Source organism: Leptopilina heterotoma, unplaced genomic scaffold, assembly GCF_015476425.1.
Source record: "Leptopilina heterotoma isolate Lh14 unplaced genomic scaffold, ASM1547642v1 Lhet_226, whole genome shotgun sequence".
NCBI lineage: Eukaryota > Metazoa > Arthropoda > Insecta > Hymenoptera > Figitidae > Leptopilina > Leptopilina heterotoma.
Genome location: NW_025110944.1, coordinates 154,907 through 182,788, shown reverse-complemented (window position 1 = coordinate 182,788; position 27,882 = coordinate 154,907). Strand labels below are relative to the sequence as shown.

The following is a 27,882-nucleotide window of genomic DNA, read 5'->3' as shown; positions in this document are numbered from 1 at the left end:
TAAACGAAATAGTAAAAAATACACTGAAAAATATTTATTTGATTCAAATTATGAATTACTTGTCTATTATCAAATAAATATTTACTTGGATTAAATAATATTTATTCAAGTCAATTAGATGGTATTTTTTTCAAATATACTGTAATTATTGGTTTTAATTCCAATTTAATTGACCTATATATAAAAATCCCCTGATTCAAGTAAATATTTATTTGATAACAGATAAGTAATCAATTTTTTGAATCAAATAAACTTTTTCTCAGTGTAGACAAAATAATTAAAAGCACGAAATAATAAAAAATAGACGAAATAATCAAAAGTAAATAAAATTAACGAAAGTAAACGAAAAAATGTTTATTTATGTAAATAATAAATTATTGAAAAAATAAGTAAACAAATAAAATAAATTTATCGAAAATAAATGAAAAAATATTTATTTTTTTGTAAATAATAAATTATTGAAAAAATAAGTAAACAAATAAAAAAAATTAAAAGAAAATAAATGCAAAAATATTTATTCATGCAAATGATAAATTATTAAAAATTGTAATTAGTAGAGAAAAATGAATAAAAATATTAAAAGTACGACATCGAAGAGAATTAGAAATTTTCTAATTCTGTGGGTAATTGAACTTTGTGATGTATGAAGAGAGAGAGAGAGAGAAAGGGAGAGAGAGTAAAAGTGATTAAGCGTAGAGACAATCAACTAACGACAATTATCGTCAATTGAACCATGAGCTTGGTGTTCATGAAAGGTGATTATGGTATGACGTATGGTGACGTTGATCAGATGCCCGGATGTCAATGCGGTCGTTGTTTCGACGATTTCGACATTACTGACTTATTTACCTTGGCAATTAAACTCTAAATCCACGGTCGCGCAGGTGTACACACGCGATGAAACACGAACCTGACAATTTACAATGCTCTCAGTTATTATTATCTACGAACTCTCTGTCTTCTGATAACTGCACGAGCAAATCAAAATTAGTTCCCGATACATTGCTCTCGAGAAAAAAAAATATTATCATAAAGGTAGGGGGATTTCACAGAAAATGCAGTCAATCCAAATATATATAAAGAACCAACAAACAGTAATTCTTTCAATTCTCCTTTTTTTGCTTTTCATTCTTTTTTTTGTAGTTCATATATATATTTAATTATTTATTTAATTATTTATTAATTTATTTATATATTTATTTACTTATTTATAAATTTTCTTATTTATTTATATATTTATTATATTTATTTACATTGTGCATATTTTACATATTTTACTTGAATAAAAAATGGACAGTCGAACCTTCATAATTTTAGTGATTTTGGGATTTGTTACACTCTTCGTCAAAGGACACATAAACTGTAAGTTTTTTTTTATTACCAATAATGAAAACAATAATTAATACAAAATAAAAATTATAATTACAATTTTTTCCTTAACAATAATAAAAAAATAATTATTAAGAAGGCAATTAATTTAATTAAACGTCAGGAAAATCAGGAAAAAAGGTAACTTTATCAAAAGTGATGAAAAAATATCTAATTTCTAGAATTACTACATCAATTCTGATTTTTGGTGTTAAAAAGCATAAATAAATTAAAAATTATAAATTAATTAAAACGACCGAGTAATAAAATCAAATATTTATTATCATTTTCTAAATACTCAAAAACTTAGAAAATGAAAAAAATATATAAAAGAAACAAAAAACTTAAAAAAATTCTCTTTGAATAATATTAATAAATAAATAATTAAATTTTAATATAATTTTCTTCAAACTAATAATTACAATTAAAAAATTTTTTTAATATTTTAAAAATATTTTATTTGAAAACAGTTGCAACTATTCCGAGTTAATTAAAAATTCAGAAGATTTTAAACTAAAAGATTTAAATAGTTCAATTGTTTTATATAGAAAATCTGAAAACAATAGAAATTTTAATTAAATTTTTTTAATTTACTTGAATTTTTCAAAAAACATTTTATCAGATTATTATTAAATTAAATGAATTTTTTTTAAACTGACTGAATTTTTTTTTTAAGAATCATATCCAAATTGCATCTACAATAATTTAATTCCGAAAGATATACAATTAAAATTTTTATTACCTACTTAATTTAAAAAATTTTAATAAAAAATTGAAATTCCAACAAGTTTTCTTTAAATTTCATAAAAATTGGTTATTAAAATATTCCAACTTTACTTCTTAGAGATGATTAAATTTTTATAAACAAATGATTGAAAATTCTTGAAATAATTGAAATTTTCTAAAATTCTATAAAAATAATTGCATTCTTTTTTAGAGAATTTTATTAAAATTTTTGAAAATAACCGAGGGAGGTTAGTTAAAGTAATTAATTTTATTTTTTAAATAAATTGTAGCCCTTGAAGTTTAAAATCAAATTTTTTCTGATTAAAATTACCATTTTTTAATAATTAAATTTCCCTTCTATGTTTTTGTAATATTGAACAGGGAAAAAGTAAATTTTCTATTTGGAAATCAGGAAATTATTATTATTTTTTGTATTATTATTATTTTTAGGTATAATTAATTTTAATAATATATTTTATTAATATTTTTATTATTATTACCATTGTATAGAAAAATAAAAATGCGTTGAAATATTTTGTTATAAATTCAAAAGTGGTGAACTTTTTTATTTCTTTAAAGGACCTTTTTCCTCAATATTAGTGTCAAACTGTAGAGTATTTACAAGTAAATGTTTATGATTATGACGGAAACAGTAAAAATCGCTATAGAAAAAGTAAAAATTGCACTTATAACGATTCGATGCATTTCGAGACTGAACTCGATTCAACGAGGCGGAATGTGAAACAGAACGGAAGTTAATGGAGAACTTTGTCGCAAAGTGGAAGAACCGGAAGTTAATAAACCAAATTTATATACGTGTTCAACATTCAAGTTTTGTATTTCTTTTAACTTCAATGCGTATTTATATATATATAAAAGTAAATCTTTGTTCGTTCCTAATTACAGTTGCCTCTTTAAATTTTTTTACTCAAATATATAATTTGCAATTAGAGTCAATTTCTATTTAAATTATTTTTTATCTATTAATTAATTCATTTCTTTATTCAATACAATTTAATTTTCTCGAAAGAAAATATTTCAGAACATTTTGATAACTAATGTTGTTTATTTTTGTAAATTTTATTACTTTCCTTTGTAAAAACATTAAATTGTAGATAAATAAATAAATAAATAAAAATAAAAAACATTTTATTTATTTCAATATAGAATAATTATTTTCTTTTTTTGTAAAGAAGGTATTACCTTTTTTATTATTAAGGTATTAACTTTATTTTTATACTAAAAGTATAAAACTGTGACATGACATAATTCTTCTCTTTTTATTTTGAAATAGAGAAACAAATTTTTGTGTGAAACGAATAAAATTCACGCGAACTTTAAATCCTCTATATAATAATTTTAAAATCAGTTATTTTTGAAATAATGTCGCAATATAAAATCAGTCAATCGTTATTATTGTATTACATGCAACAATGTTAGGTGATGCAGAATTTTATGCGTTGCAATTTCTCTCGGAGCTGAAAAAGCACACTGCAAATACGGAAGTACAGTAATTATCATACATTGATTGCATATAACCTCATGTGCTTTACATACATGTATGTATATATGAGTGAAAATCCTTTGTAATTTTATTTTCCAATATGACAATATTGCAATGAAAAGTATTTTTTTGTTTTTTAATATTTCCACTTTAATCAAGTTCTCCATATTTCGGAAAAAACTAATAAAGTACTAAAAAAAATTTTTTTTAAATTTAATTTAAAAAAACGAATCAAAACGTTGCTTTGCAACACTTTTGATACGTTTTTCGTCTCAATTTGATATCCTTAGAAAAACTGTAAAATTTTTTTAAATATTAATATTTAAAAAATTTTTAATAGTTTTAAGAAATTTGGAAAAGATTTTAAAAGATTTGAATAGTTTTAAGAATTTTAGAAAATTTTAAAAAGTTTTTGAATAGTTTTAAGAAATTTTGAAAAGTTTTAAATAATTTAAAAAAAGACTATTCGACTTAAAAGAGAGAAATTTACAGAAATAAAATTAGGGAAATTTAAAGAAGAAAAAAGACCGAATGGAAATTATCAAAAAAAAAAAAAAACAGAGAAAAGAAAAAAAACAGTGATGAAAGATGTAAATTAAAAGAATGCTTCAACACCAATTAAAAATGAAGTAGCCAAACTGAAATTAAGACAACAAGAATGCTGACTCTATAAATTTCTCAGTGACACGTTACATCCGTATTACTTTTATCGCACCGCAGGGTCCGATTCTTACCCAACTAGTTTCATTTCTCCTATCCACTCCATTCGGATTTATTCCCACCTTTTTTCATTCCCTCTTTTTTTTTAATGCAAAAAAAAAACAAAAATTACATTTTCACACACAAACGGAAAAATAAATTAACGCTTACAGTAGCATGAGGATAAGAAAAAAAAAATTTACACACACACACTAAAGAAAATTGTATTTCTTTTTATTTTCACCACCTTTCCACCCCCCCGAAAAAAGGAAAATAACACTCGCCTCTCTTTTGCGTCAAAGGTTCATTTCAAAGTTATATAATCGGTGTGGCATCCCACAAATCCACGTTATCTTCAAAGTCTTTGCTTATCTAGTATATGTATGTATATGTATATATATGGAGAATTCGTAATTCGTTTGAACGAGACCGCTAAAGGTTTATCCAAAGGTGAACGGCTAATCCTCTCAAAGCAACCTAGCGTCATGTACGTGCATGCTGCAAATCTATTCCCACCACCCTTCTCTTATATATGAGGTTGACTATATCGATTTAATTGAAACTTGAAACTGACGCCACGTCGATCGGAATGCTAATCGATTCAGGGCGCTGAAGGATCCTCCGCAGTCTCTCTGTTGTGTGTGAATTTAATGCCCAAGCATAGGGATGGTTATACGGTGGATCTGTCATCACAATCCCTCTGCCATACAGGACCCACGTTTCACGCCCCGGCTGATTAATTGGACCTCTAAATCCGTCCAATACTATATATGTATATACATTATAGAATATATATATATATGTATATAGAATTCCAAGTCGTCTCTATTTGAAAACGCGTAATAGATATGTCAAAACCAGGTCGAACACGATCATGATAATATGCTAATATTTTGACGTTCCTTCGACGTGAATCTAGGATTAACTTGATAAGATGTGACGTACACGCATAAACACACTCTAATGTACTTATATGTTATTTCTCGTTGAGAGAAAGAAAAATAAAACTTTCTTTAGATTTTAAAAGAGAATGGGAAAGAAAAGTCGACTGACATGTTAAAATCTTTCAATATTGGCTTTTCTTTATATACCAGATAGGATTGCGGATGAACTTTTCTTAAAAAACTGTATAAAGATGAGAGGGTATTATTTTACTATACAGTTATTATTTTTCCGTGGAGAAATATAATTTCGTTATAAAGAATATGATGAAGAATTAAAAGAGGAAGAGAAAGAAGAGTAAAAGTCAATGTAAACGAATAAGAAGTGAAAGGCAAAGCAAAATAATAAAATGTAAACGAAACATTAGAAAGAAAAAGAAAAATTAAGTAGTACAAATAAGTTTGAAGTCAGACACATTTTTTCTAGTAAATTAAATTATCAGTATAATGGAGGATAGTTTCAATGAAACATTTTTTTCGATATTTTTCTAATTTTTGTAACAGTAGTGAAAAACTTTCTAAAAAAAACTTTTTTTTAGAGAATTAAGGTATTAGTACTAGAAGTGAGTTTCAAACATATTTTTACGACTTTTTTTAAATTCTCGGATCAGTGGTAAAAGTATGTTTTAAAATAAATTTTTGTCCAGCAAATTAAAATATCAGTAGTAGTAAGAAGTTTCAGTCAGACTTATTTTTTTGTCAATTTTTGTTAAAGTTTTAAATCAGTAGTAAAAGTCGGTTTTAAGTCAGACAAGTATTTTTTCAAGTAACTAAAATTTGAGTGTCGATAGTATAAGGAAGTTTCAATCAGAATTATTTTTTATAATTTATTAGTAGTTGAAGTCGTTTTCACGTCAGACTAAGTATTTACAATTTTTCAATCGTTGAAGTCGATTTAAGACAATTATTAACTATAATGCAGGTATTTTTTCATGATTTATAATAAAACAATATTTGAATTTAGAAAATATAAAAAAATTATGATTAAGAAATAAATTTTGTTTATTATATGCTTTTTTCTATAACAAATTTCGACTGATCTAAATTACGCAAATTTTTCTTCTTTTTATTTTTAAAAAATATGAGAAAATTGTTAATTAATTGTTAAAAAATTATAATTAAGAATTAGAAAATATAGCCATTTTATCAATAATTTTTATTTCTCAATAACAATATTGTTCAGAAACTTATTCTTTTCTTTTGAAAAAGTAACATTACATATTCTATTCTATTTGTCAATTACAAATTTAAATTGAAAATGAAATTGAAACTTTTTAAATTTTTAGAAAATAAAGGAAATAATTTTACTCAAAAAAATATTCTGTTACATTTATTGACGAGTTTCTTTAATTGTAAAATTATTCGAAAACATCAGTAAATTTTTTTTAAATAAATATTTAACCATTATTATTTTTCATAGGAATTAAGAATTTCAAATTCAAATCTTTTTCAATTTAATAACTTACAAGAATATTTTTATAAAACACGAAGATAGCGATTGCTCCGAGTCAAAGACTCGGAGTGATCGATATCTTCGCGTTTTATAATAATTAAAGATGACCGAGTGATAAAATCATTGTTTTATATTATAAGATTATTATTACAGTAACTTTTTCAAAATTATTTTCATCATTTCAAATCAATTATTATTTTCTACAATTTTTAATTATTTTTTTATGAAAATAATTAAATTCCTTAAAAAAAATTTTATTATTTATAAAAATAATTGAATTATTGCGAAGAAGTTTATGAAAAATTTGTAAATAATTGAATTCCTGAGAAATTTTTATTATTTATAAAAATAATAAAATTGTTTGTGTACTATTTTTGGCAATTTGAAATTGATTTGAATATAATTAAACTTTGTAGAAGAATTTTGTTATTTATAAAGATAATTGGAATTTTGACCAGAATTTTTTTTAAAATTGAAAGATAATTGAATTCTATGAGAAGAATTTTATCATTCTTGAAAATAATTGAATTTCTGCAATTATTTTTAATTTTTCCAAAATTAAATTGTTTTAGTGTTTTCAACAAAAATTTGAATTACAAATTTTTAAATTCTATTATTATTAGTTATAGTCAGTTTTAAGTCAGACAAGTATTTTTTGGAAAATTTAAATTTCAGAATCAGTAGTAAAAGGAAGTTTTTCCAGAGAATTAAAATTTCATCATCAGTAGTAAAAGAGAGTTTTAGTCAGACAATATTGTAAGACTTGTTAATGGTTGAAGTCGAGTTTTAGTCAAACAAAATTTTTTTCGGTATCGATTTTAGTACCAGTAGTATAAGAGAGTTTCAGTTAGACATTTCAATTTTTCAGTAGTTAAAGTCAAATTTAAGTCAGACAAGTCTTTTCTCGATAAATTAAAGTATCAGTAGTAGAAGGGACTTTCATTCAGACTTATTTTTTACAAATTTTTCTAATTTTTAACTAAGTATATAGTCACAGTCGGTTATATGTCAGACAAGTATTTTTCCAGTAAACTAAAATTTCAGCATCATTATTAGAAGGAAGTTTTAGTCAGAAAATATTTTATAACATCGCAGTAGTTGAAGTCAATTTTTAGTCAGACACGCCATTTTTCAGTGAAATAATATTTCTGTAGTGTAAGGAAATTTCAGCCAGACATTATTTAATAATTTTTTAGTAGTTAAAATCGATTTTATATAAAAAAAGTCTTATTTCAGTGAATTAAAGTATCAGTAGAATAAGGAGATTTCAGCCAGACATTATTTTCTTATTTTTCAGTAGTTTAAGTCAATTTTAAGTCAGACAACCCTCATCGCGATAGATTAACATAAATGACCTGTAAAAGTATTATAGCTTTTGGTTACAACGTCTGACATAAAATAACCTTTACCACTTATAATGAAATTACAAAATTCGAGAATTTGTCTGACTAAATTAAACATTTACTACTGAAAAAAAGACTTAAAGAACTTTTTGTCTAATAAGGACTGACTTTGACTACTGTTTCTGCTAAAAGTTACGTTGCAATTGGTTAGGATGTCTGACTGTAACTTATCTCTACTACTGCAACTGTAATTGTAGAAGTTCAACGAATTTATGTCTGGACTAAACCTTCCTCTATTACTGTGACAAGCCCTTGGGTTTACGGAAGTTTGGAAAAAAAATCCAATGACCAAAACTTAAAATTACTAAATAGTGTAGTCTACAATTGTGTAATGTAGAATTGTTTTGAAAATAAATATAAAAGAGCGTCTAAAAATTATTGGTACCACTAATATGAAATTTAGTTATTTAAATAGTAATTATTGTTTAGGTGACACTATAGATGATTGACAAAAATGAAATTTTATTAATAAAACTAAAATTACGAGAAGTGGGAAGATGTCTGACTAAAATGTTCTTTACTACTAGAATTAAAATTTCTGAAATTGGATGAATAATAAATGTCTGACCAATACTGTCGAGTATTACTTAAAAATTACAGAAAATAATAATAATAATAATAATAATAATAATAATAATAATAATAATAATAATAATAATAATAATAATAATAATAACAATTATAAAAATAAGAATAACAATAAGAATATTATAACAAATAATAGAGACAAATAAAAGTAATAAGAAAAATAAAAAAAATTCTAATAATTAATTAAAAATAAAGTGTGAAAAATTGAAGTCTAAGTAAAATTTACTTGTACTACTAATTATTGTATTAATAAGTCTCTATTGATTGAAAACTTAATGTGCAACTTTCGTATTATAATCTCCTCGAATAAATATGAAGTATTCTCAGCTTAATTGACCGTTTCATCTAAATACGATTTTCCACAATGAGTCGAGTATGGTAGGAAATACTCTCTTTGGGTATTAATAACACAATGAATGCGAACAGTTTACAACATCTTAATTAAACAGAGACCTTGAATACCAATTTACTCGCAACCTACATCATAATGGAAATATTTGAAATGCAATCGTATTGGTCGAGAGAGAGTGTCGAGATGAAATCGTATTCTGATGGAATGAATATTAGGAATTTCCCAAGCAAACCTCGAATTGCAAATGCCAATCGGTTTGCCTAATTTGTGTTTAGTTTCATAAAATGTGAATAGAAGATAGAATAGGTCGAAATTCTCCCACATGACTAATATCAAAGTAAATATTACAAATTACAAACATTGCTTTACTCTTTTTCTTATAAACAGAAATTTAAAACACTGTTAACATATAATAGTATCAAATTGTTACGAATTGATACCAAAAATGTGGATCAAATAAAAAATTGATTCAAATTTTTGTCAATTTGTTCTTTTTTAGTATTAATTTCATATATATTTAAGAAAACTGTGAATTTATTTTATTAAAGAAAATAAATGAAATAAAAAAAAGCTACTAATTCACATAGTAGTATATGAGGAAAACTTTTACAACAATTTTTTTTAATTTAGAGTTAGAAATTTTTTTTCTGCGAGGAGAAATTCAAAATTGGCTTTTACTTGACCTCAAAATGACCATTTTCTTGGATTAACGTATATGAAAGCTCTTAAATTTTTAGTATTTTTTTTTCATTTTTTAATTTCAAAGTTAATAACAGTGTGCACTTCAAAACTATTATCTTTTAAAGCGTAGAGCTTATTCGTTAAATTCTGAGAATACTAAGAGAAGAGACGCGACGGCCTGCAACGTACAGTGCAGGTTATTGTAATTGTGGTAAAGCTCTATGGTTGTAGACCCGTTATTCGTATGTTTACCGCAATTGCGGTAACTGTTATTGTTCACTTCTCCCCACTGTACATGGGAAATATATTCTAGCATTTCAAATACACGCTTTATTTAAATTTATATACATATAGATGCATACATGTATATATGTATATATTGTTTGCACTGATTTTGTAATTCATAATTTATATATATGTGTACAGAATAAACTGTTTAAACTAATTTTGTAATTTAAAATTTTATATACTATAATAATTATGTAATTTATACAAAAACAGATTTTATTTTCTAAACTTATTTGTCTCTCACTATTTTTGACCATTTTTTTACCCCCCCCCCCCCTCCCTCATGTCGAAAACTGTTAGATACATTGGCACCAATTTCTCTGCAGGTTGACACACATTTCTTGACCCATCGCCTTCCCCTTGAAGTGTTACGTAATATACAGATGACCCCATAATAAATTAAGTTTCAGTAGTAGAAGTCGGTTTTAAGTCAGGCAAGACTTTTTCTAAAATATGTGAATTTAATTTTAAAAACTAAACAACTTTTACATTAACTGAATTTATTTCAACGTCAGTAAATTAAGTTTCAGTAGTATAAGTCGATTTTAAGTCAGACAATAATAGGCGAATTTAATTTTAAAGAAAAGTGAATTTTATTCGACGTCAATAAATTAAAGTTAAGTAGTAGAAATCGGTTTTAAGTCAGACAATAATAGGCGAATTTAATTTTAAAGAAAAGCAAAGTTTTAGTGAAAGTAAATTTTATTCGACGTTAGTAAAGTAAGGTTCAGTAGTAGAAGTCGGTTTTAAGTCAGACAAAACTTTTTCTAAAGCAGGTGAATTTAATTTTAAAAACTGAAAAACTTTTAGAGTAACTGAATTTTTTTTGACGTCAGTAAATTAAGTTTCAGTAGTAGAAGTCAATTATAAGTCAGACATGACTTTCTCTGAAATAGGCGAATTTAATATTAAAGAAAAGTAAGCTTTAAGTGCAACTGAATTTCTTTCTTTAATCAAATAAAATATCAGTAGTGAAAAAGAGTTTCAGTCAGACATTATTTTATAATTTTTCAGTAGTTTAAGTCGATTTTAAGTCAGGAAAGTCTTTTTTCGATAGACTAATGAATCAGTTACATAAGGAAGTTATAGTCAAACTTATTTTTTTTAAACATTTTTTCAGTAGTTCAAGTCGATTTTAAGTCATACAAGTCTTATTTTAGTGAATTAAAGTATCAGTAGTACAAGTCAGTTTTAGGTCAGACTGAAATTTTTCTAACTTTATCAATATCATCAAATGAAACTCCATCAGTCATGACAAATTTTTCTAGTTTGACTTCCCAATGGAATTTTCTATCAGTAGTGAAAGACAGAAGTAGTCAGACAAATTCGTTACAATCTTGTTAATAAATATCAGTAGTTACACTCAGTTTAAGTCAGCCACACTATTTTCTCGCTATTAAACACAAAACTTTTCAAATAAAAACTAGTTATTGAATTTCTCTATACAAAACTAAATATTCCTAAATTAAATCAAAATTAAAAGTAAAAAATTCTCTAAAAGTATTAAATTAAATAAAACAAATTCTACTTTTAACCAAAAAAAAAGTTATCCCTTCTAATTAAAATAATAAAAATAAATTTCAAATCACCACAATAATTGATTTTACAAATTTGCGTTTGAGATAATTGTCCATTTGCATTATATTATAAATAATGATGAACGGAATCCGTTTCTGGTTTCTGGACAATAATTGTTATATTGATTCATGATTAAAATAATAGAAGAGCTGGAAAATTGTTCAAATATGAAGGCAGCAGGCAGTGCGATGATTTAGTTTTGTTTGAAAATCAAATAACATTATTCCCTCTCGTTGATTACGCAACAATTGAAAATTTTCTCTATAAATGTATTTCTATATATCTTTATATATATATAAATACATATATAATATAAACGAGAATTCACTAGTTGTAATTAATTATAATACTTGTGACAAATGAATAACGCGGAAATTCGCAATTGATCACAGTGGCAGATGTCCCCTGCGGTCATGGTGCAACCGGGATACGTCGTAACGCCCGAGTGGTCGGAGGGCAGGACGCCATACCACGTGAATTTCCTTGGCTGGTGAGCATCACAAGGAAAGGAGGACACTGGTGCGGTGGCACAATTCTCAACTCGAAATTCATTCTCACTGCTGCACATTGCTTCTGCTCGTAAGTGGTTTGCTTTGTTATGGAACGATAAATTCAAACCTTTTTGCTACTTGCTGCCTTGGAAAACCACTTTCCATTCCCAGCAAAATAGTATAAACTCAAAATTCAAATTACAATGAAATTAACAATCCTCTATGGCAATGGATGAATATTCCTTCTTTATATTTATAACATTGAATAATTTTCTTTGAAAATTAACCTTTAATAATATTATCCCACCATTAAAATAAATATTAATTTACTGATAAGTTTTGAACATTCAAATGGGCGACAATTTTTTTCGATACAAATATTTCTAACAATTTCAGATTTTAATCCGTAAATTTGAATTAGTCACTGACTTTTTGCTTTTGAATTAGTAAATTTTACTAATAAATAGTAGCTTATACTAATTTATGAGCAAAATTTACTAATTCTAATAAAATTTACTGAAATTTTATTTCAGCTTCAAAAAATAAGAAACATAATCATTTTGATTCTAAGCAAGGACATTTTTTAATAATATTTTTCTATTAGTAACTTACATTAAATGAATTTTTGTTACTTATAAGAATCTTTTCTAATGCGTCTCAAAAATAAAAAAGATATTTAATAACGTCAGTAAATTAAGTTTCAGTAGTAAAGTCGGTTTTAAGTCAGACAAAACTTTTTCTAAAATAGGCGAATTTATTTCTAAAAAAAGAAAAACTTTTAATGAAACAGAATTTTATTTGACGTTTAGTAAATTAAGTTTCAGTAGTAGAGGTCAATTTTATGTCAGACTTTAATAGGCGAATTTAATTTTAAAGAAAAGCAAAGTTTTAGTGAAAGTGATTTTTATTCGACGTCAGTAAAGTAAGGTTCAGTAGTAAAGTCGGTTTTAAGTCAGACTAAAACTTTTTCTAAAATAGGCGAATTTATTTCTGAAAAAAAAACATTTTAATGAAACTCAATTTTATTTGACGTTTATAGTAAATTAAGTTTCAGTAGTAGAGGTCAATTTTAAGTTAGAATTTAATAGGCGAATTTAATTTTAAAGAAAAGCAAAGTTTTAGTGAAAATTAATTTTATTCGACGTCAAAAAATAAAGTTTTAGTAGTAGAAGTCGGTTTTAAGTCAGACAAGACTTTTTCCAAAGAAAGTGAATTCAATTGTAAAAATAGAAGAACTTTTGGTGAAAGTAAATTTTATTCGACGTCAAAAAAAATTTTTCAGTAGTAAAAGTCATTTTTAAGTCAGACAAAACTTTTTCTAAAACCTTTAAATTTAATTTTTTTTAAAAATATAAAAACTTTTCGTGTATCTAAATATTATTCAACGTCAGTAAATTAAGTTTCAGTAGTAGAGGTCAATTTTAAGCCAGACTTTAATAGGCGAATTTAATTTTAAAGAAAAGCAAAGTTTTAGTGATAATTAATTTTATTCGACGTCAAAAAATAAAGTTTTAGTAGTAGAAGTCGGTTTTAAGTCAGACAAAACTGTTTCTAAAACAGGTAAATTTAATTTTAAAAACTAAAAAACTTTTACATTAACTGAATTTATTTTAACGTCAGTAAATTAAGTTTCAGTAGTAGAAGTCGGTTTTAAGTTAGCCTAAAACTTTTTCTAAAACAGGCCAATTTAATTTTGAAGAAAGAAAAATTTTTAGTAAAACTGAAATTTATTCAACATCATTTAATGAAATTTTAGTAATAGAAAGCGGTTTAAAATCAAGCAAATCTTTCTCTAGTAAAAAAAATACCATTAGTAGAATTAAAGTTGTGTCAGACAAAGTTTCTTAATTTTTTTTTCAATTTTTATGAAAACTTTCATGTACATCTATCAAAGTTAATACTATTCTAAACTGTATTTAAATTTAAAAAATAAATTCATGGTATTTCATTAAGTTATTTAGTTAACCAAAAAAAAGTTTTCGATTAATTTCGATATTTTGAAAAAGAATTAAATCCGACGTATCAGTATAATTAATATTTGAATCGTTGAAGAGGAAATCATTTTTTTTTTGTCGCAATAAAAAGATAGTCATGTGAAAATTTGATATGACACTTTCATTAATTGAACATTACTCGTAAAATTAAATCACAATTGTACAAATATATTTGATATAATAAATCACTTAAATAGAGTGAATGATAATAAATTATAATTGTAGGGCCATTAACAAATATTTCATTTAATATTTGACGTGAATCGAATAAAAATTCTAATGCATACAGATATACATTGTATTCAAATAATATGAATTCAGTGAAACATGTTGAGTGTATTAAAGCAACCGAGAAATTTCGATTAATTGTAATTTTGCTATTAATAATTTTCAGTAGCATCGCGCATTAAAATTATTTTATAAAATTAATTAATTTTATGAAATAATTTTTACCATTTAATTTCAATAAAAATAATAAGTGAAAAAAATTTTCTACAAAATTTAATGCAACTCAACTAAACTAAATTATAATTAAACTAAATTCAGTTTCATTAGTTAATTAAAATAGAAAAAATTAACAGCTATTACTTAACATAAACTACAATTTAAAAATTTTTAAATTTTTCTTCTGAATTAATTTTTTTTCTTAAATTTTATTTTTTTTTTGTGGAATATTTCTTTTCTTCTTACTTTATAGACGAGACTGATTGACCGTAAAGTTATATTACATGAACACACCCATGATAGTTTAGGGTAGAGTTGTGCAAAAAGCTCGATCGAGCATTTTCAAGCTTTTCGTTTTTCTAGCAGAGCTGAGCAGAATCAATCCGAACTTGAACCAAATTCCATCCGACACGTGCAGTATTAAATCTAAAATAATTTTGAGCACTTAAATTTTTCGAGCACTCAAATATTTTTGAGTAACTAAAACTCGAGCTCGACCATGCTATTCGAGCTTTTTGCACACCTCTAGTTTAGGGTATAATTTATTCGCCCTTCAAAGAACAATAGTTTACTATTATTAATCAGAAACCTTTCATACATTTACTCGCCATGATTAAATGGTTACTGGGCTTGTATGGTAGATATAGTACCAGATAGTTATTGCGTTCCACGCCTTGCAGTAAATCGAAGCAAGCGAGAGAGAGAGAGAGAGAGGGAGAGAGTCAAGCAAGCTTGGCTCCTGTAAACTATGATTGTGTGGAGATTACAGACCATCGGTAATTACTAACAGGCGTACAAAACGCTTGGCTAAATGAAGCGCAGTACAAAATACATGTTCACAAAAAACATTTGTATCATCTTCATTTATTTTCTCTTATTAAAGAAAAAAAGAACAAAAGAACAAAAGTAAACACTTTATTTCACACTTTTTTATATTTCTGCCAGTTTAATGAATATGAGAAAAAATTGCTTTAACTAAAAACAGTCAGTCTGACATTTTTTACAATTTTTCAGTAGTTGAAATCGATTTTTAGTCAGACTAGTCTTTTTTCAGTGAATTATATATTATCAGTAGTAAAACAAAGTTTCAGTCAGACAAATTAAAAATTTTTTTATAATAATTGAAAAAAAGGTGAAGTCGATTCAAATTCGGACAAGTCATTTTCAAAAATATAAAGTATTAGTAGTAGAATGAAATTTTAATTAGACATCTTGACAATTTCTCAGTAGTTAAAGTCGTTTTAAGTCAGACAAGAGTTTTTCCGAAATAGACGAATTTAATTTTATAGAAAGAAAAACTTTTAAAGAAACAGAATTTTATTTCACGTCAGTAAATTAATTTTCAGTAGTAGAAGTCAGTTATAGGTCAGACAAGACTTTCTCTAAAATAGACGAATTTAATTTTAAAGAAGAGTAAACTTTTAGTCCAACTGAATTTTATTCGACGTCAGTAAATAAAATTTTTGTATACTCAAAGTCGGTTTTAAAATTCAAACCAGGCTAATTTTTTTCCAGTTAAGAAAATTATCTGTAATAGTATTAAGTTTCAGTCAGACAAATTTTTTCTTTTTATTAATGTTCAAATCAGTAGTTGAAGTCAATTTCAAGTCAGCCAAGGCTTTCTTAAGGGAATTAAACTATCAGTAGTGAAAGAAAGTTTTATTTAGACATTTGTTTATGATTTTTAAGTAGTTAAAGTCGATTTTAAGTCAGACAAGTATTTTTTTGTATATTTAAGTATAAGTAGTAGAATGGAGTTTCAATTGTCATAAAAAACAGCAAAAAGTATAATAAATAAAGTTAACAAATTTCCATATAAAAATAGAAAAAAAAAAAGTTTTTTGTGTTTCTGAAAATAATAATAAAGCACTCGTTAAAAACTACTTATATGGAGATTAAAAAAAAAGCCGAAAGAAAAAGAACAATTCAATATTTTATTTATGAGGCGCAAAGCAGTAAATAGTACAACAAATGCCATTAAATCTCAAGGACTTAATCTCCCGGGAAATCTTGGTTGCGGAGACAGATTTATCAAACAAAGAGCTGCTTGAGCTGTAAAACTTGCACAATTACCTTTTCCAACAAGAATCTAAAGCTTTTAACAATATCTCAAGATTATATCATTTTATATTTAGCTGTAAGAAATATCTTATTTTGAATGCAGACATTTTACAAAATTAATTTCGTCTCTTTTTTTTCTAACTTTACTTTAATTCTTTAGTCACTGGACTAAAACTTTATTTTACTGCTGGTGAAACAAGTTAGAAAAAAATAAAAAAAACATCTTGTCTGATTAAGGGGAATTTTTAATTATTAACTTAGAAAAGTTCTCTCATCTGACCAAAGCTTTCTACTAGAGAGTAAAACTTTTTACAATTAATTGCAAAAATAGTATTTCAAAGATGAATGGAAAATAAAATTTCAACTTTTTTGGTCTGACTGAACTTTACCTTCACTACTTACATCAATACCATAAAAAAATCTTGATTTCTGACTAAAGATTTACTTTACCACTGAAAAGCAGAAAAAAATAGAAAAAATAGAAAAAAAAATTTTCAAAAAGAAAACGCAAAAAAAAATCCAAATCTAAAATTTACCTACAAACAATTAATTTATAAATATTAGATAAATATATTAATTCTGAATAATAAACATTATTCTATCTAAAAATATAAATTTTGAATATACTGCGACATAGCTTCTCTTATAAAGATGAATAATTACTTTTAAACAAGGAAAGGATATTTAAATTTCAAAGTAATTGAAAATTGACAAGATCTATTTAACGGAATTTTCTATTTTCTTGTTATATAAAAAAAACTGAAAGAAAATCTTTAACGTTACAAAGACTTTGAGATTTGAAATTCCAATCTTAACGTTCAATTAGTTTATCAAATGCAAATAAAATCGATCGAATTTGATTTTTTTCTGATCTAATCAAACGAGATTGGAAGCAGAGAACTCCCTTTTCGAATTCCTCTCAAATATTCTTCTTCACTTGCATTTAATTATATTTTTGTACCGAGAGATGCGAGAAAAAAAATATTCCTCATCCAATTTCTCATTGAATTTTTGCCTCGACCAATTAGTCACTTAGAATTATTATTATTATATAAAAATTAATTACAAAAAAAACCCAATTACCCAAACAAATCACTTATCTTTTTTAACAAATAAATATTTACTTGAATTAAATAATTTTTCGTTGTGATTTATATTTATATTTTTAATTTATTAACAAATAAATTGTATTTCAAACAATAAGAAATTTCTGTATTTGAAGCAAATAACATTTATTTGATTTAAATAAAAATTATTTGACTCAAGTAAATATTTTTTTGATAATAGACAAATAGTCCGTCAATTGAACAAAATATTTTTTATTATAAATATTTTCCTACAGTTCTGATGGCAATAAAAATTAAATTAATCATTTAGAAACTTTATAATTTTTTTTAAACCTGACGCAAAATTATTGGAATAAAATTTTAATTTGAAGAAGAAATAAATAAATTTCGTTGATTTGAAGATCCAGAACTTAAGGAGCATCTATTGAATTAAATAGTGAAATATTAAATTATTAACTATAATAATCTTCGTATTTCATTCTTTCATTCTGTCTGTCCACACTTTAAAGTTAGTTTTTGTGTATGATTTTGTTTTTTTTTATTGCCAAGGAATTTATAAAAAAAATTTGTAAATAATTGAATTCCTGAGAAATTTTTATTATTTATGAAAATAATTAAATTGTTTGGGTACTATTTTTTGGAATTTGAAATTAATTTGAAAATAATTGAACTTTGGAGAAGAATTTTGTTATATTATATATTTGTAAAGATAATTGGGATTTTGAAGAAAACTTTTTTTAAATTTAAAAGATAATTGAATTATGAGAAGAATTTTATCACTCTTGAAAATAATTGAATTTCTGCAATTATTTGTCATTTTTCCAAAATTGGATTTTTTTAGTATTTTCAACAAAAATTTGAATTAAAAATTTTTAAATTCTATTATTTTTAAAATTGCTAATTCTATCCTAAAATGTCTGCCAAACGCTGAGAAAAAAATTTTGTGCTTTTCAAATTTACTTCACTAGTACTAGCTCCAAATTTTAATTAGTAAAATTGTTTGGTAATTTAAATTATTGACTGACTTTTTGTTTTTGAATTAGTAAATTTTACTAATGAATTAGTAGAAATTAGTATTTATTTATTAAAATTAAATTTATTTTAAATCAAATTTTTTAAAATTAAATAGAAAATATTAGAATATTATTACAGTAACTTTCTCAAAATTATTTTCATCTTTTCAAATCAATTATTATTTTCTACAAATAATTGAATTCCTTAAAAAAAATCTATTACTTATAAAAATAATTGAATTATTGCGAAGGAATTTATAAAAAAATTTGTAAATAATTGAATTCCTGAGAAATTTTTATTATTTATGAAAATAATTAAATTCTTTGTGTACTATTTTTGGGAATTTGAAATTGATTTGAAAATAATTGAACTTTGGGGAAGAACTTTGTTATTTATAAAGATAATTGGGATTTTGACGAAAATTTTTTTTTACTTTGAAAGATAATTGAATTTTATGAGAAGAATTATATGATTCTTGAAAATAATTGAATTTCTGCAATTATTTATAATTTCTCCAAAATTGGATTTTTTTAGTGTTTTCAACAAAAATTTAAATTACAAATTTTTAAATTCTATTATTTTTAAAATTGCTAAACTATTTAATTATTATTATTATTATTAGAAAAATGAATACAATTAAAACAATAGTAATACTTTCACATGCGGTGATAATGTAAAAATAGGAAATAAAATACCTTTAAAGTGTAATTTAAATAAAACAAAACGCAATCTCCAAATGTAATAAAATTTGCGACATTCGCACGTGTGAAATAATCGCGAATTAACGTTAATCGGGTTATATTATGTGGAAGAAGAAACGATGCATCACGAAGTAAATCGCATAATCCGTGGGGGTTTTCGGGAACAATAGCAACGTCTCGCGACTAGAATGGAAAGGGCCCATTAAAGGTGGCTTTGTAAAGAGCACAACGAAACAGAACTCGAACTTTGGAAATGCTGAGTATCAGGGCTTCGAGAGCACACCAGAAACGAGAGAGTGAGTGAGAGAGGGAGAAAGAGAGAAAGAGAAAGGGGATGAGACACCAAAGTGTCGTAATTTTGTTAATTATTCAGAGGCACTTGTAAGGCCCATTAATTAACCAAAGCCAAAGTCTCACAGAGAGCAGTCGTCTGTCCAAGAAAGGCTTTCGTGTCGTTTCTATATACATATATATATGTATACACATATAAAAAGTAAAAATCCTAGTTAAATAATTACTAAGACTTCATCCCATCAAAGATCCTCTCTCTCATGAAAAGGATGTAAACTCTCAGCGAAAGAAAAAAAAAAGCACTGCACTTAATTTTCATGATAATTAGTTGTCAGCTGTTTTTCTTTTCCTCTCTTTCTTTAAAACCTCAACTTAAATCTTTTCATCTTTGAAACTTTCATTGTAAATTTTTATTTCAATTTTTTTTGTTTCAATTTAATTTCCTTTACATGTCGAATAATGAAAATAGAAAAATTGGTGAAAATAATTACAAATAATGGAAATATTTTTATTGGACAATAATTGCAAATAATAAAAAAAAAATTATTATTATTATTATTATTATTTATAATATCTATAATAATTAAAAATATTTTTATTCATTCTTTTTGTCCACACTTGTAGTCTATTTTAAAAATAATATAATTTAAAAATATTAAATTCAAAATTTGTTTCATAAAAATAAAATATTAATTGGAATATAGTTTTTTAATACTATTATAACTTTTATAATCATATATTCTGCGATACAGGGAATTCAGGGAAAAGTCAGGGATTTTTATTAAAAGTACTGGAAAAAATTAAATTTTTATAATTCCATAAGAGAATCATGAATTTTTGCTTTTCTTTTGTTTGACTCATAAACTATGAAATTACCACAAATTCTAATAAAAAACCTTCAAATTTTTCTATTTCTGTCAATAAATTTTCTTACTGTTAATTAATTATTAAAAATAATGGATCATAATAAAATTTTGTTTTTTTACAAGAAAAGGAGAATTAATAATAGTAATTAGCCTAATTACGGTTAAATATCTATTAAAATTAGAATGAAAAACAACACTCGCGTTATTTTAGCTACAAATAGTAGTGAAAAATGAAAAATAATTACGAATAATATTGAAAAAAATTGAAATTGAAAAATAATTTCTCTCTCTAAATAAAGAAAAATTGCAAGTAATTCTTTATATTTTCCAGTGGATATGATAAAATAAATTTCAATCAATTTAAAGTGACGTTGGGTGAGCATAATCTGAAGCAAACAGAAACACCGCCGGCACGAGTGGAAACTATTAGTACAATTACGATGCACCCGGAATTTAAGTGTAGATTTTATGTTAACGATGTGGCCCTTGTGGAAACAACTAATTCCATATCCTGGTCGGAAAGCGTTCAGCCTGCATGTTTGCCACATGAAACAGGTAAATCTGGATTTGATGCTTTCAATGGAGAAGATGCAGTAACCGCAGGATGGGGTTGGCTCGGTGAAGATAAATCAAAAGGTAACATTAAATCGCCACTGATTTTATTTTCAATACATATATATCTATATATTCCATCGATTTAATCCCACGAACATGAGTTTTTAATATTCAACATTTTTCTCCTCCATAAATGTAATTAATAAACAATTATTCCGATTATTTTTCTTTTACTTAAAAAAAAGTTTTCGTAATATTGGAAACGATGAGAATAAATAAAAAAAATAAATTAAAGAAAAACGAGAATAGAAATTATTTTTATTAAAAGATTTTTAATTGAAGATATTTTACAAGTTTTCCTGCAAAACTTTCGTAATTGCAGAAAATTTTACAAAAATTGAAAAAGAAAAATAATTGGATTGCTTAGTTTAAAAAATATATTCCCACGCAATATTTAGTAAATGTAGAAATTGTATGGAATTTTTTTCACTGAATCCCTTTTAAATTTTCAAAATTGCACCAATTAGAGAGAAAAAAATTCCTTCCCCTCGATTCGAAATTTTTCAATTCTACAAATAGAGACAAAAGAAAAAAAGACTCGTTAAATTTTCCGAATATAAAATTTAATTAATTTCCGACGTGAACAAAAGAATTTATTCAAAATAAAGTCACTTAAACAATTTTCCACGCACACACACCTAAGGCTCGTTATATAATTGGGAAAAAAAACTGCAACATTTGTTTTGACGAGATTTCATAGAACAGTGGAGAGAAAAGAAAGGGGCACAATAATAAAAAAAAAAGAATAAAAAGCAAAAAAAAGCTCGTGTGACAGCAGATTGCAAACATCGTACAAACAGGTCGTTGTTTTTCAGACAAAAGAGCGGACGTGCTGCAAAAAGTTGATGTTCGCGTTTTGGAGAATAGTGTATGCAACGAGTGGTACGCCAGTCAAGAGAAAAAAATTCGCGTCGTATCGGGACAAATGTGCGCCGGATATGAAGATGGTGGACGCGATTCATGTTCGGTAAGTTTTTGATTCAATCACTAAAAAAACAGAAAGGAAAGAAAAGCAAAAAAAAAATATATTCCAAAAAAAAAAGAATTAAAAGTAAATAAGCGAATAGAAAGAGAGAAGGAAACAAAGTAAAACAAAGTAAAACAAAAAGCAAAAAAAAGTAAAGGAGAGTAAAACAAAAAAGTAGAAGAAAATAAAACAAAAAACAAAAAATAAAATAAAAAAGTAAAAGAAAATGAAACAAAAAAAGTAAAAGAAAATAAAACAAAAAACAAAAAATAAAATAAAAAAGTAAAAGAAAATGAAACAAAAAAACAAAAAAGTAAAAGAAAATAAAAGAAAGCAAACAAAAAAATAAAGGAAACCAAAATGAAAAAAGAAAAAGCAAAGAATACAAGTAAAAAAAATTTAGGGGAAAAAAATTAATTTTTTATTCTTGCGTGAAGAATTTTTTTTTCTGAAAAATTAGAAACATTTTTCATTTGCTTCGCCTTTTTCCTTTCCTTAAATGCAAGATACTGTAAAACGTTTCATTATTATTAAATTGGGTCGTTAACTTTCAAGCACCTGTTTTACTTTGATTTCCTTCTAGGCTTTGTTAAATTCCTTTTAAAATCGCAACGGCAAAGTCAAGTGACGTCCTTTGATCATGAATCGCTTTTCAATGATGTAATGTTAAACGCAACAAGAGAAAAATTTCATCAACTGGAAAGTTTTTTGCTTAAAAAAGAAAAAAATATAATTATTTATATCCATTTTGTATTTTACATCAAAAACAAATATTAGTTTGTTTCTCTATCAAAGAAATAAAAAATAAAAAATAAAAAAAAATAAAATAAAATAAAAAATAAAAAAAAATAAATAAAATATAAAAAATATTCTCAGTTTTTTTAGGATATGAAATTGAGACAAAAAAAGTATAAAAATTGTTGGGATGCAAAATTTTGATATGTTTTTTGTCTCAATTTGATATTAGAAAAACTTTGTTATGATTGTCGAAACATTTATTTTCTTGAAAGAATAATTTTTTTAGACTAAAAATACTAGAAAAATATCTGCTCTATTGTAGCAGTATTTTTTCTAGACAAAAATTTTGACTTTTTCCTGAGTCTAAAGAATACTCTGATTCACTCTTAAAATGATTAGATACTCAAAGAAAATGTTGCATTACATTTATTTACGAATTTCTATACTTGTTAAAGTATATTCAAAAACATAAATAACTTCTTTTTTAAATAAATAATTAATTATTATTATTTTTCAGTAGGAATTAAGATTCAATTCACATAAAGAATTTTTGTTTTTTAAATTTGTAAATAATTGAATTCTTTTGACGAATTTTAATAAATTTTTTAAGAATAATTACATTTTTCGAAGAATTTGATTAAAATTGTATTAAAAATAATTAGAATTCTGCAATGAGTTTTATCTTTTATTATTTATGAAAATAATTGAATCATTGTCAAGAAATTCATAAAAAAAACTTGTAAATACTTAAATTCCTATGAAATTTTTATTATTTATGAAAATAATTAAATGTTTGCGTAGAATTTTATGAAATTTTTTTTTTAAACAATTGAATTCTTTAGGAAAATTTGATTAAAATCGTAGTTATTGAAAGTCATTAAATTGAGGAAATTTTTGAAAATAATTGGAATTTTGACAAGGATTTTATTTAAATTTTTGAAAATAATTGAATTTTAGAGAAGAATTTTATTATTTATAAAGATAATTGAAATTTGTGCCAAGAAATATTAAAAAATTTTCAAAATAATTGAATTTTTTGCAATTAATTTTATTACTTTTGAAAATAATTGAATTTCTGCATAATCATTTGTAACTTCTCCAAAATTCAAATTTTTTTTAGTGTTTTTAAGTAAAATTCTTCTATAAATCCATTATTTTTAATAATCAATGGAATATATTTAAAAAATTTAACTAATTTCAGAAGAATTGGAATTATTAAAATTTTTCAAAAATCTAAGTTCTTTAAAATTTTTAATTTACTAAAACTTAAAATTTTATGCCATTTCAAATTAAAACTTTTTGACGTTTATGAAAATTGTAAACAAAACTCTTTTAAAATTCAATTACTTTTGAAATTTTAAATAAAATTATATTCATTAAATAATAATTTATAAGCAATATTTATAATTTTTTAAGATTGAAGTTATTTAAAAGGAAATTATTGACTAAAATAAAAAAAATTGAAGGTTTTGAATTCGTATCGAGATTAGAATTCGTGGTAATTTCATAGTTTATGAGGCAAACAAAAAGACACGAAAATTTAGAATGTTCTTCTAAATTCTAAAAAGTTATTTTTTTCCAGTACTTTTACACTGAAAAAAAAAATTATTTGATTCAAATAACCGAATAATTGACTATTATTATGTCAATTTGGAAATTTGTATTTGAAAATATTGAAAATAATTGAATTTTTTAAAATTAGAATGCAAAAAATTCTAAGAATTATTATTTTCAAAAATATTTTAATATAATTTTTTTGAAGCTAATTTTCATTAATTACCATTTTTAAATTTACACTTGAAGATTTTTCATTAAAATTTTTGAGAAATCAATTATTTTCAAAATTTGCAATTAAAAATTCTTTTAAAGTTTATTTTCAAAAATTTTTATCATACATTTTGAAAAAAATCAATTATTTTCAATTAAATTTTACAAAATTTCAATTATTGAAACTTTTATTTATTGTAAATTTTGAAAATTTATTTAGTATTTTATTTAGAATTGTGTTGAAGAAATTATTAAAAATTTTAGGAAATAATTGTATTTTATTGAAATATTTAAAAATATTTGAATTCTTACGAGAAAAATTCAATTAAATATGTTTTGAAAATTATTGAATTCCTGCAAAGAGTTTTACTATTTATTAAAATAATTGAATTCTTGCGAAAAATTTTACCATTTATAAAAATAATTGAATTGTTTCGAAGGATTTATTAAGATTTTAGAAAATAATTGAATATATTCGAAATATATTAAAAACTTTTTTAAAATTAAATTCTTCCGAGGAATTCAATTTCAAAGTATTTTCAAAGTTTGCTTTTAATATTCTTCAAAAGTTGATTTTCAAAAATTGTTATAAAACACTTTAAAAAAAAATCAATTATTTTCAATTAAACTTGACGAAATTTTAATATTTATTGAAACTCTTTTCAATTGTAAATTTCGAAAGTAAGTTGCATTTTATACTAAAAATTATTACAATATTCGGAAGAAAAGTCGAAAAAGAGGTAATTTTTGAAAATAAGTCGAAAAAAGTCGCATTTTTTGAAAATAGTCGAAAATGTTATTATATCCGAGGCCTGCAAATAGTATCAAATTCTAAAAAAGCAGTAAATGGTAGGTTTTAGTAGATGATTATGAGAAGCCTCTAATAGTAATAACTTATATCTTGAAATTCGTAGGAGTAAACAAGATCTCGGTGTGTTATTACTTATGAGATAAACGTATATACATATACACAAGACAAGGAGGTCGATTTTCTCATTTTGTCTATTACACTATATGTATATATATATATACGTATATAGTAGTGAAGAGGGAGGGGGGGAGGGATAGTAATTTTCGCAATCGCAAGGAAAACGTCCTTCCCTACGCAAGCACTAAATTCTCGTAGTCAATTAAGGCTAGCAGCAGTTTCGGTGAATCGAGCGAAAGGCTTTTCCCTCGTGAATTCTATATAACTCGGCATTATGTAGTCCGTGGACGTTGCACGACGAAAATGACGAAGCAGTTCGATGAAACCTTTGATAGTACATAGAATTACTCAATTTTCCACCATTCGGAAAGAGGAATTAATGCATCAAGTTAACGATAACTCACAAATACACCATTGACCTATTTTCTCCTATCCTCATTTTCATTAAATAGAGTACATTTTAATTGGAAAACTTGTTAACTATTTGTGTATTTGCCATTTATATATATATATATATATAAATATAATTATTTCTACAATTGCAAAGAGTCTTTAAAATCATTTCAAATTCAAAAAAAGAGAAGGAAAGAAAGAAAAAAAGAAGAGAAAAAGGAAAAAAGTGAGAAAAATCAAGTTTGTTTTTCTAAAGAGTTAGTTTGGGGAAGTAATTTTCAATTAAATGTTTTCACTTAACAATTTGTGGGGAATTTAAAGATGAAAGGATTTAATTTAGTGGAGAATGATATATATAGGGAAATGTTTTATAGAGGGTAGAGGGGAGGGGACAATTTCCTTTTTTGATTGTTTAATAACTTTGTATATGTGTAACCATATTGTGCACTTAATTTTCAGGCTGACAGTGGTGGACCCTTGATGGTCGGAAGTCATTCCGGTAGTACGATGGTCGTTGGGGTGGTCTCATCGGGAATTGGATGTGCACGACCTCGTCTTCCGGGTATATATACGCGAGTCTCAGAATATATTCCTTGGATTGTGCAACAGGCTATTCCGTAAAACCGAGAAATAGTGCTCCCAAGAATAGTGAGAGGAAAATTATAAAATAGTACACAAAGTTCTATTTTATTCCTAAAGTATTAGAATATTTATAAAAATAGTACTATTTTATGTTTAATAATATTTATTTAAATAGTTAATGAATATATTTAAATAGGAATTATATTATAAAATTTTATATATTTTTTTGTAAATAATACTTGTTAATATTTACTACTATTTATTTAGAATATTTAAATATAGTAAATAATTTATTACTATTTAAATAGTATTTTTTCAAATTCACTATTTAAATAGTATTTTTTTAAATGCACTATTTAAATAGTATTTTTTTAAATGTACTATTTAAATAGTATTTTTTTAAATGCACTATTTAAATAGTATTTTTTAAATGCACTATTTAAATGAAATAAAACACTAGTATTTAAATAGTATATTTACATGTACTATTTAACTACTATAAAATACTACTATTCAAATAGTAAATAATACAGTCAGGGTTGCCACAAAAAGTTAATTTTCTTTTTCCCTAACTTTTCCCTAATTTCCAGACAAAATTTTTACTTTTTCCCTGACCCAAAAGAATATTATGATTCTCAAATTTAAAACTTTTGAAATAATTTAACAACTTTTAAGAATATTATTATAAAACATGAAGATAGCGATAACTCCGAGTCGAAGACTCGCAGTGATCGCTATCTTCATGTTTTATAATAAATTAAATTTCTATAAAATTTTTCAAAAAAAAAAAATTAAATTATTTACAAAAATTTTAATAAAATCCTTCGCAAGAATTCAATTATTTTTAAAAGTACAATAAAATAATAATAATAATAATAATAATAATAATAATAATAATAATAATAATAATAATATAATATATATATAATATAAAATATATATATATATTATATAATAATAATACAATTTTTCACATCAATTCAATTATTCAGAAAAATGAAAATAAAATTCGTTGTAAGAATTCAAATTATTATCATAAATAATAAAATTTTCCCTAGGATTTAAATTATTTTTAATACAATTTTAAATGAATTCCTCGAAAAATGTTCTTATTTTCAAATATTTTTTGCAAGAATTTCCTAAATAATAAAATTCTTCACAGGATTTCAATTATTTAAAAAAAATGTAATGAAATTCATTGCAAGAATTCAATTGTTTTTCTAAATAATAAAATTCTTCATAGGATTTAAATTACTTAAAAAAATTTAATAAATTACATGATAATAAAATTTTATCTGAAATTAATTTTTTAAACAATTTTTATTAGAAAATTCTATGAGAATTCAATTATTTAAATACAAAAATGAAAAAATGATTGAATA

The 27,882-nt window shown here is 24.3% G+C and overlaps 1 protein-coding gene across 1 annotated transcript; it reads left to right on the top strand.

Annotated features, from left to right (window-relative positions):
• The first annotated feature begins 1,180 nt into the window (after window positions 1-1,180).
• LOC122502293 (trypsin-1-like) lies at window positions 1,181-26,571 on the top strand. The gene is made up of 5 exons (XM_043612256.1): window positions 1,181-1,362; window positions 11,974-12,160; window positions 20,842-21,146; window positions 21,941-22,092; window positions 26,378-26,571. The coding sequence occupies exons 1-5, from the start codon at window positions 1,290-1,292 to the stop codon at window positions 26,537-26,539; spliced, it is 879 nt and encodes a 292-aa protein (XP_043468191.1). The 5' UTR covers window positions 1,181-1,289; the 3' UTR covers window positions 26,540-26,571.
• Window positions 26,572-27,882: the final 1,311 nt, after the last annotated feature.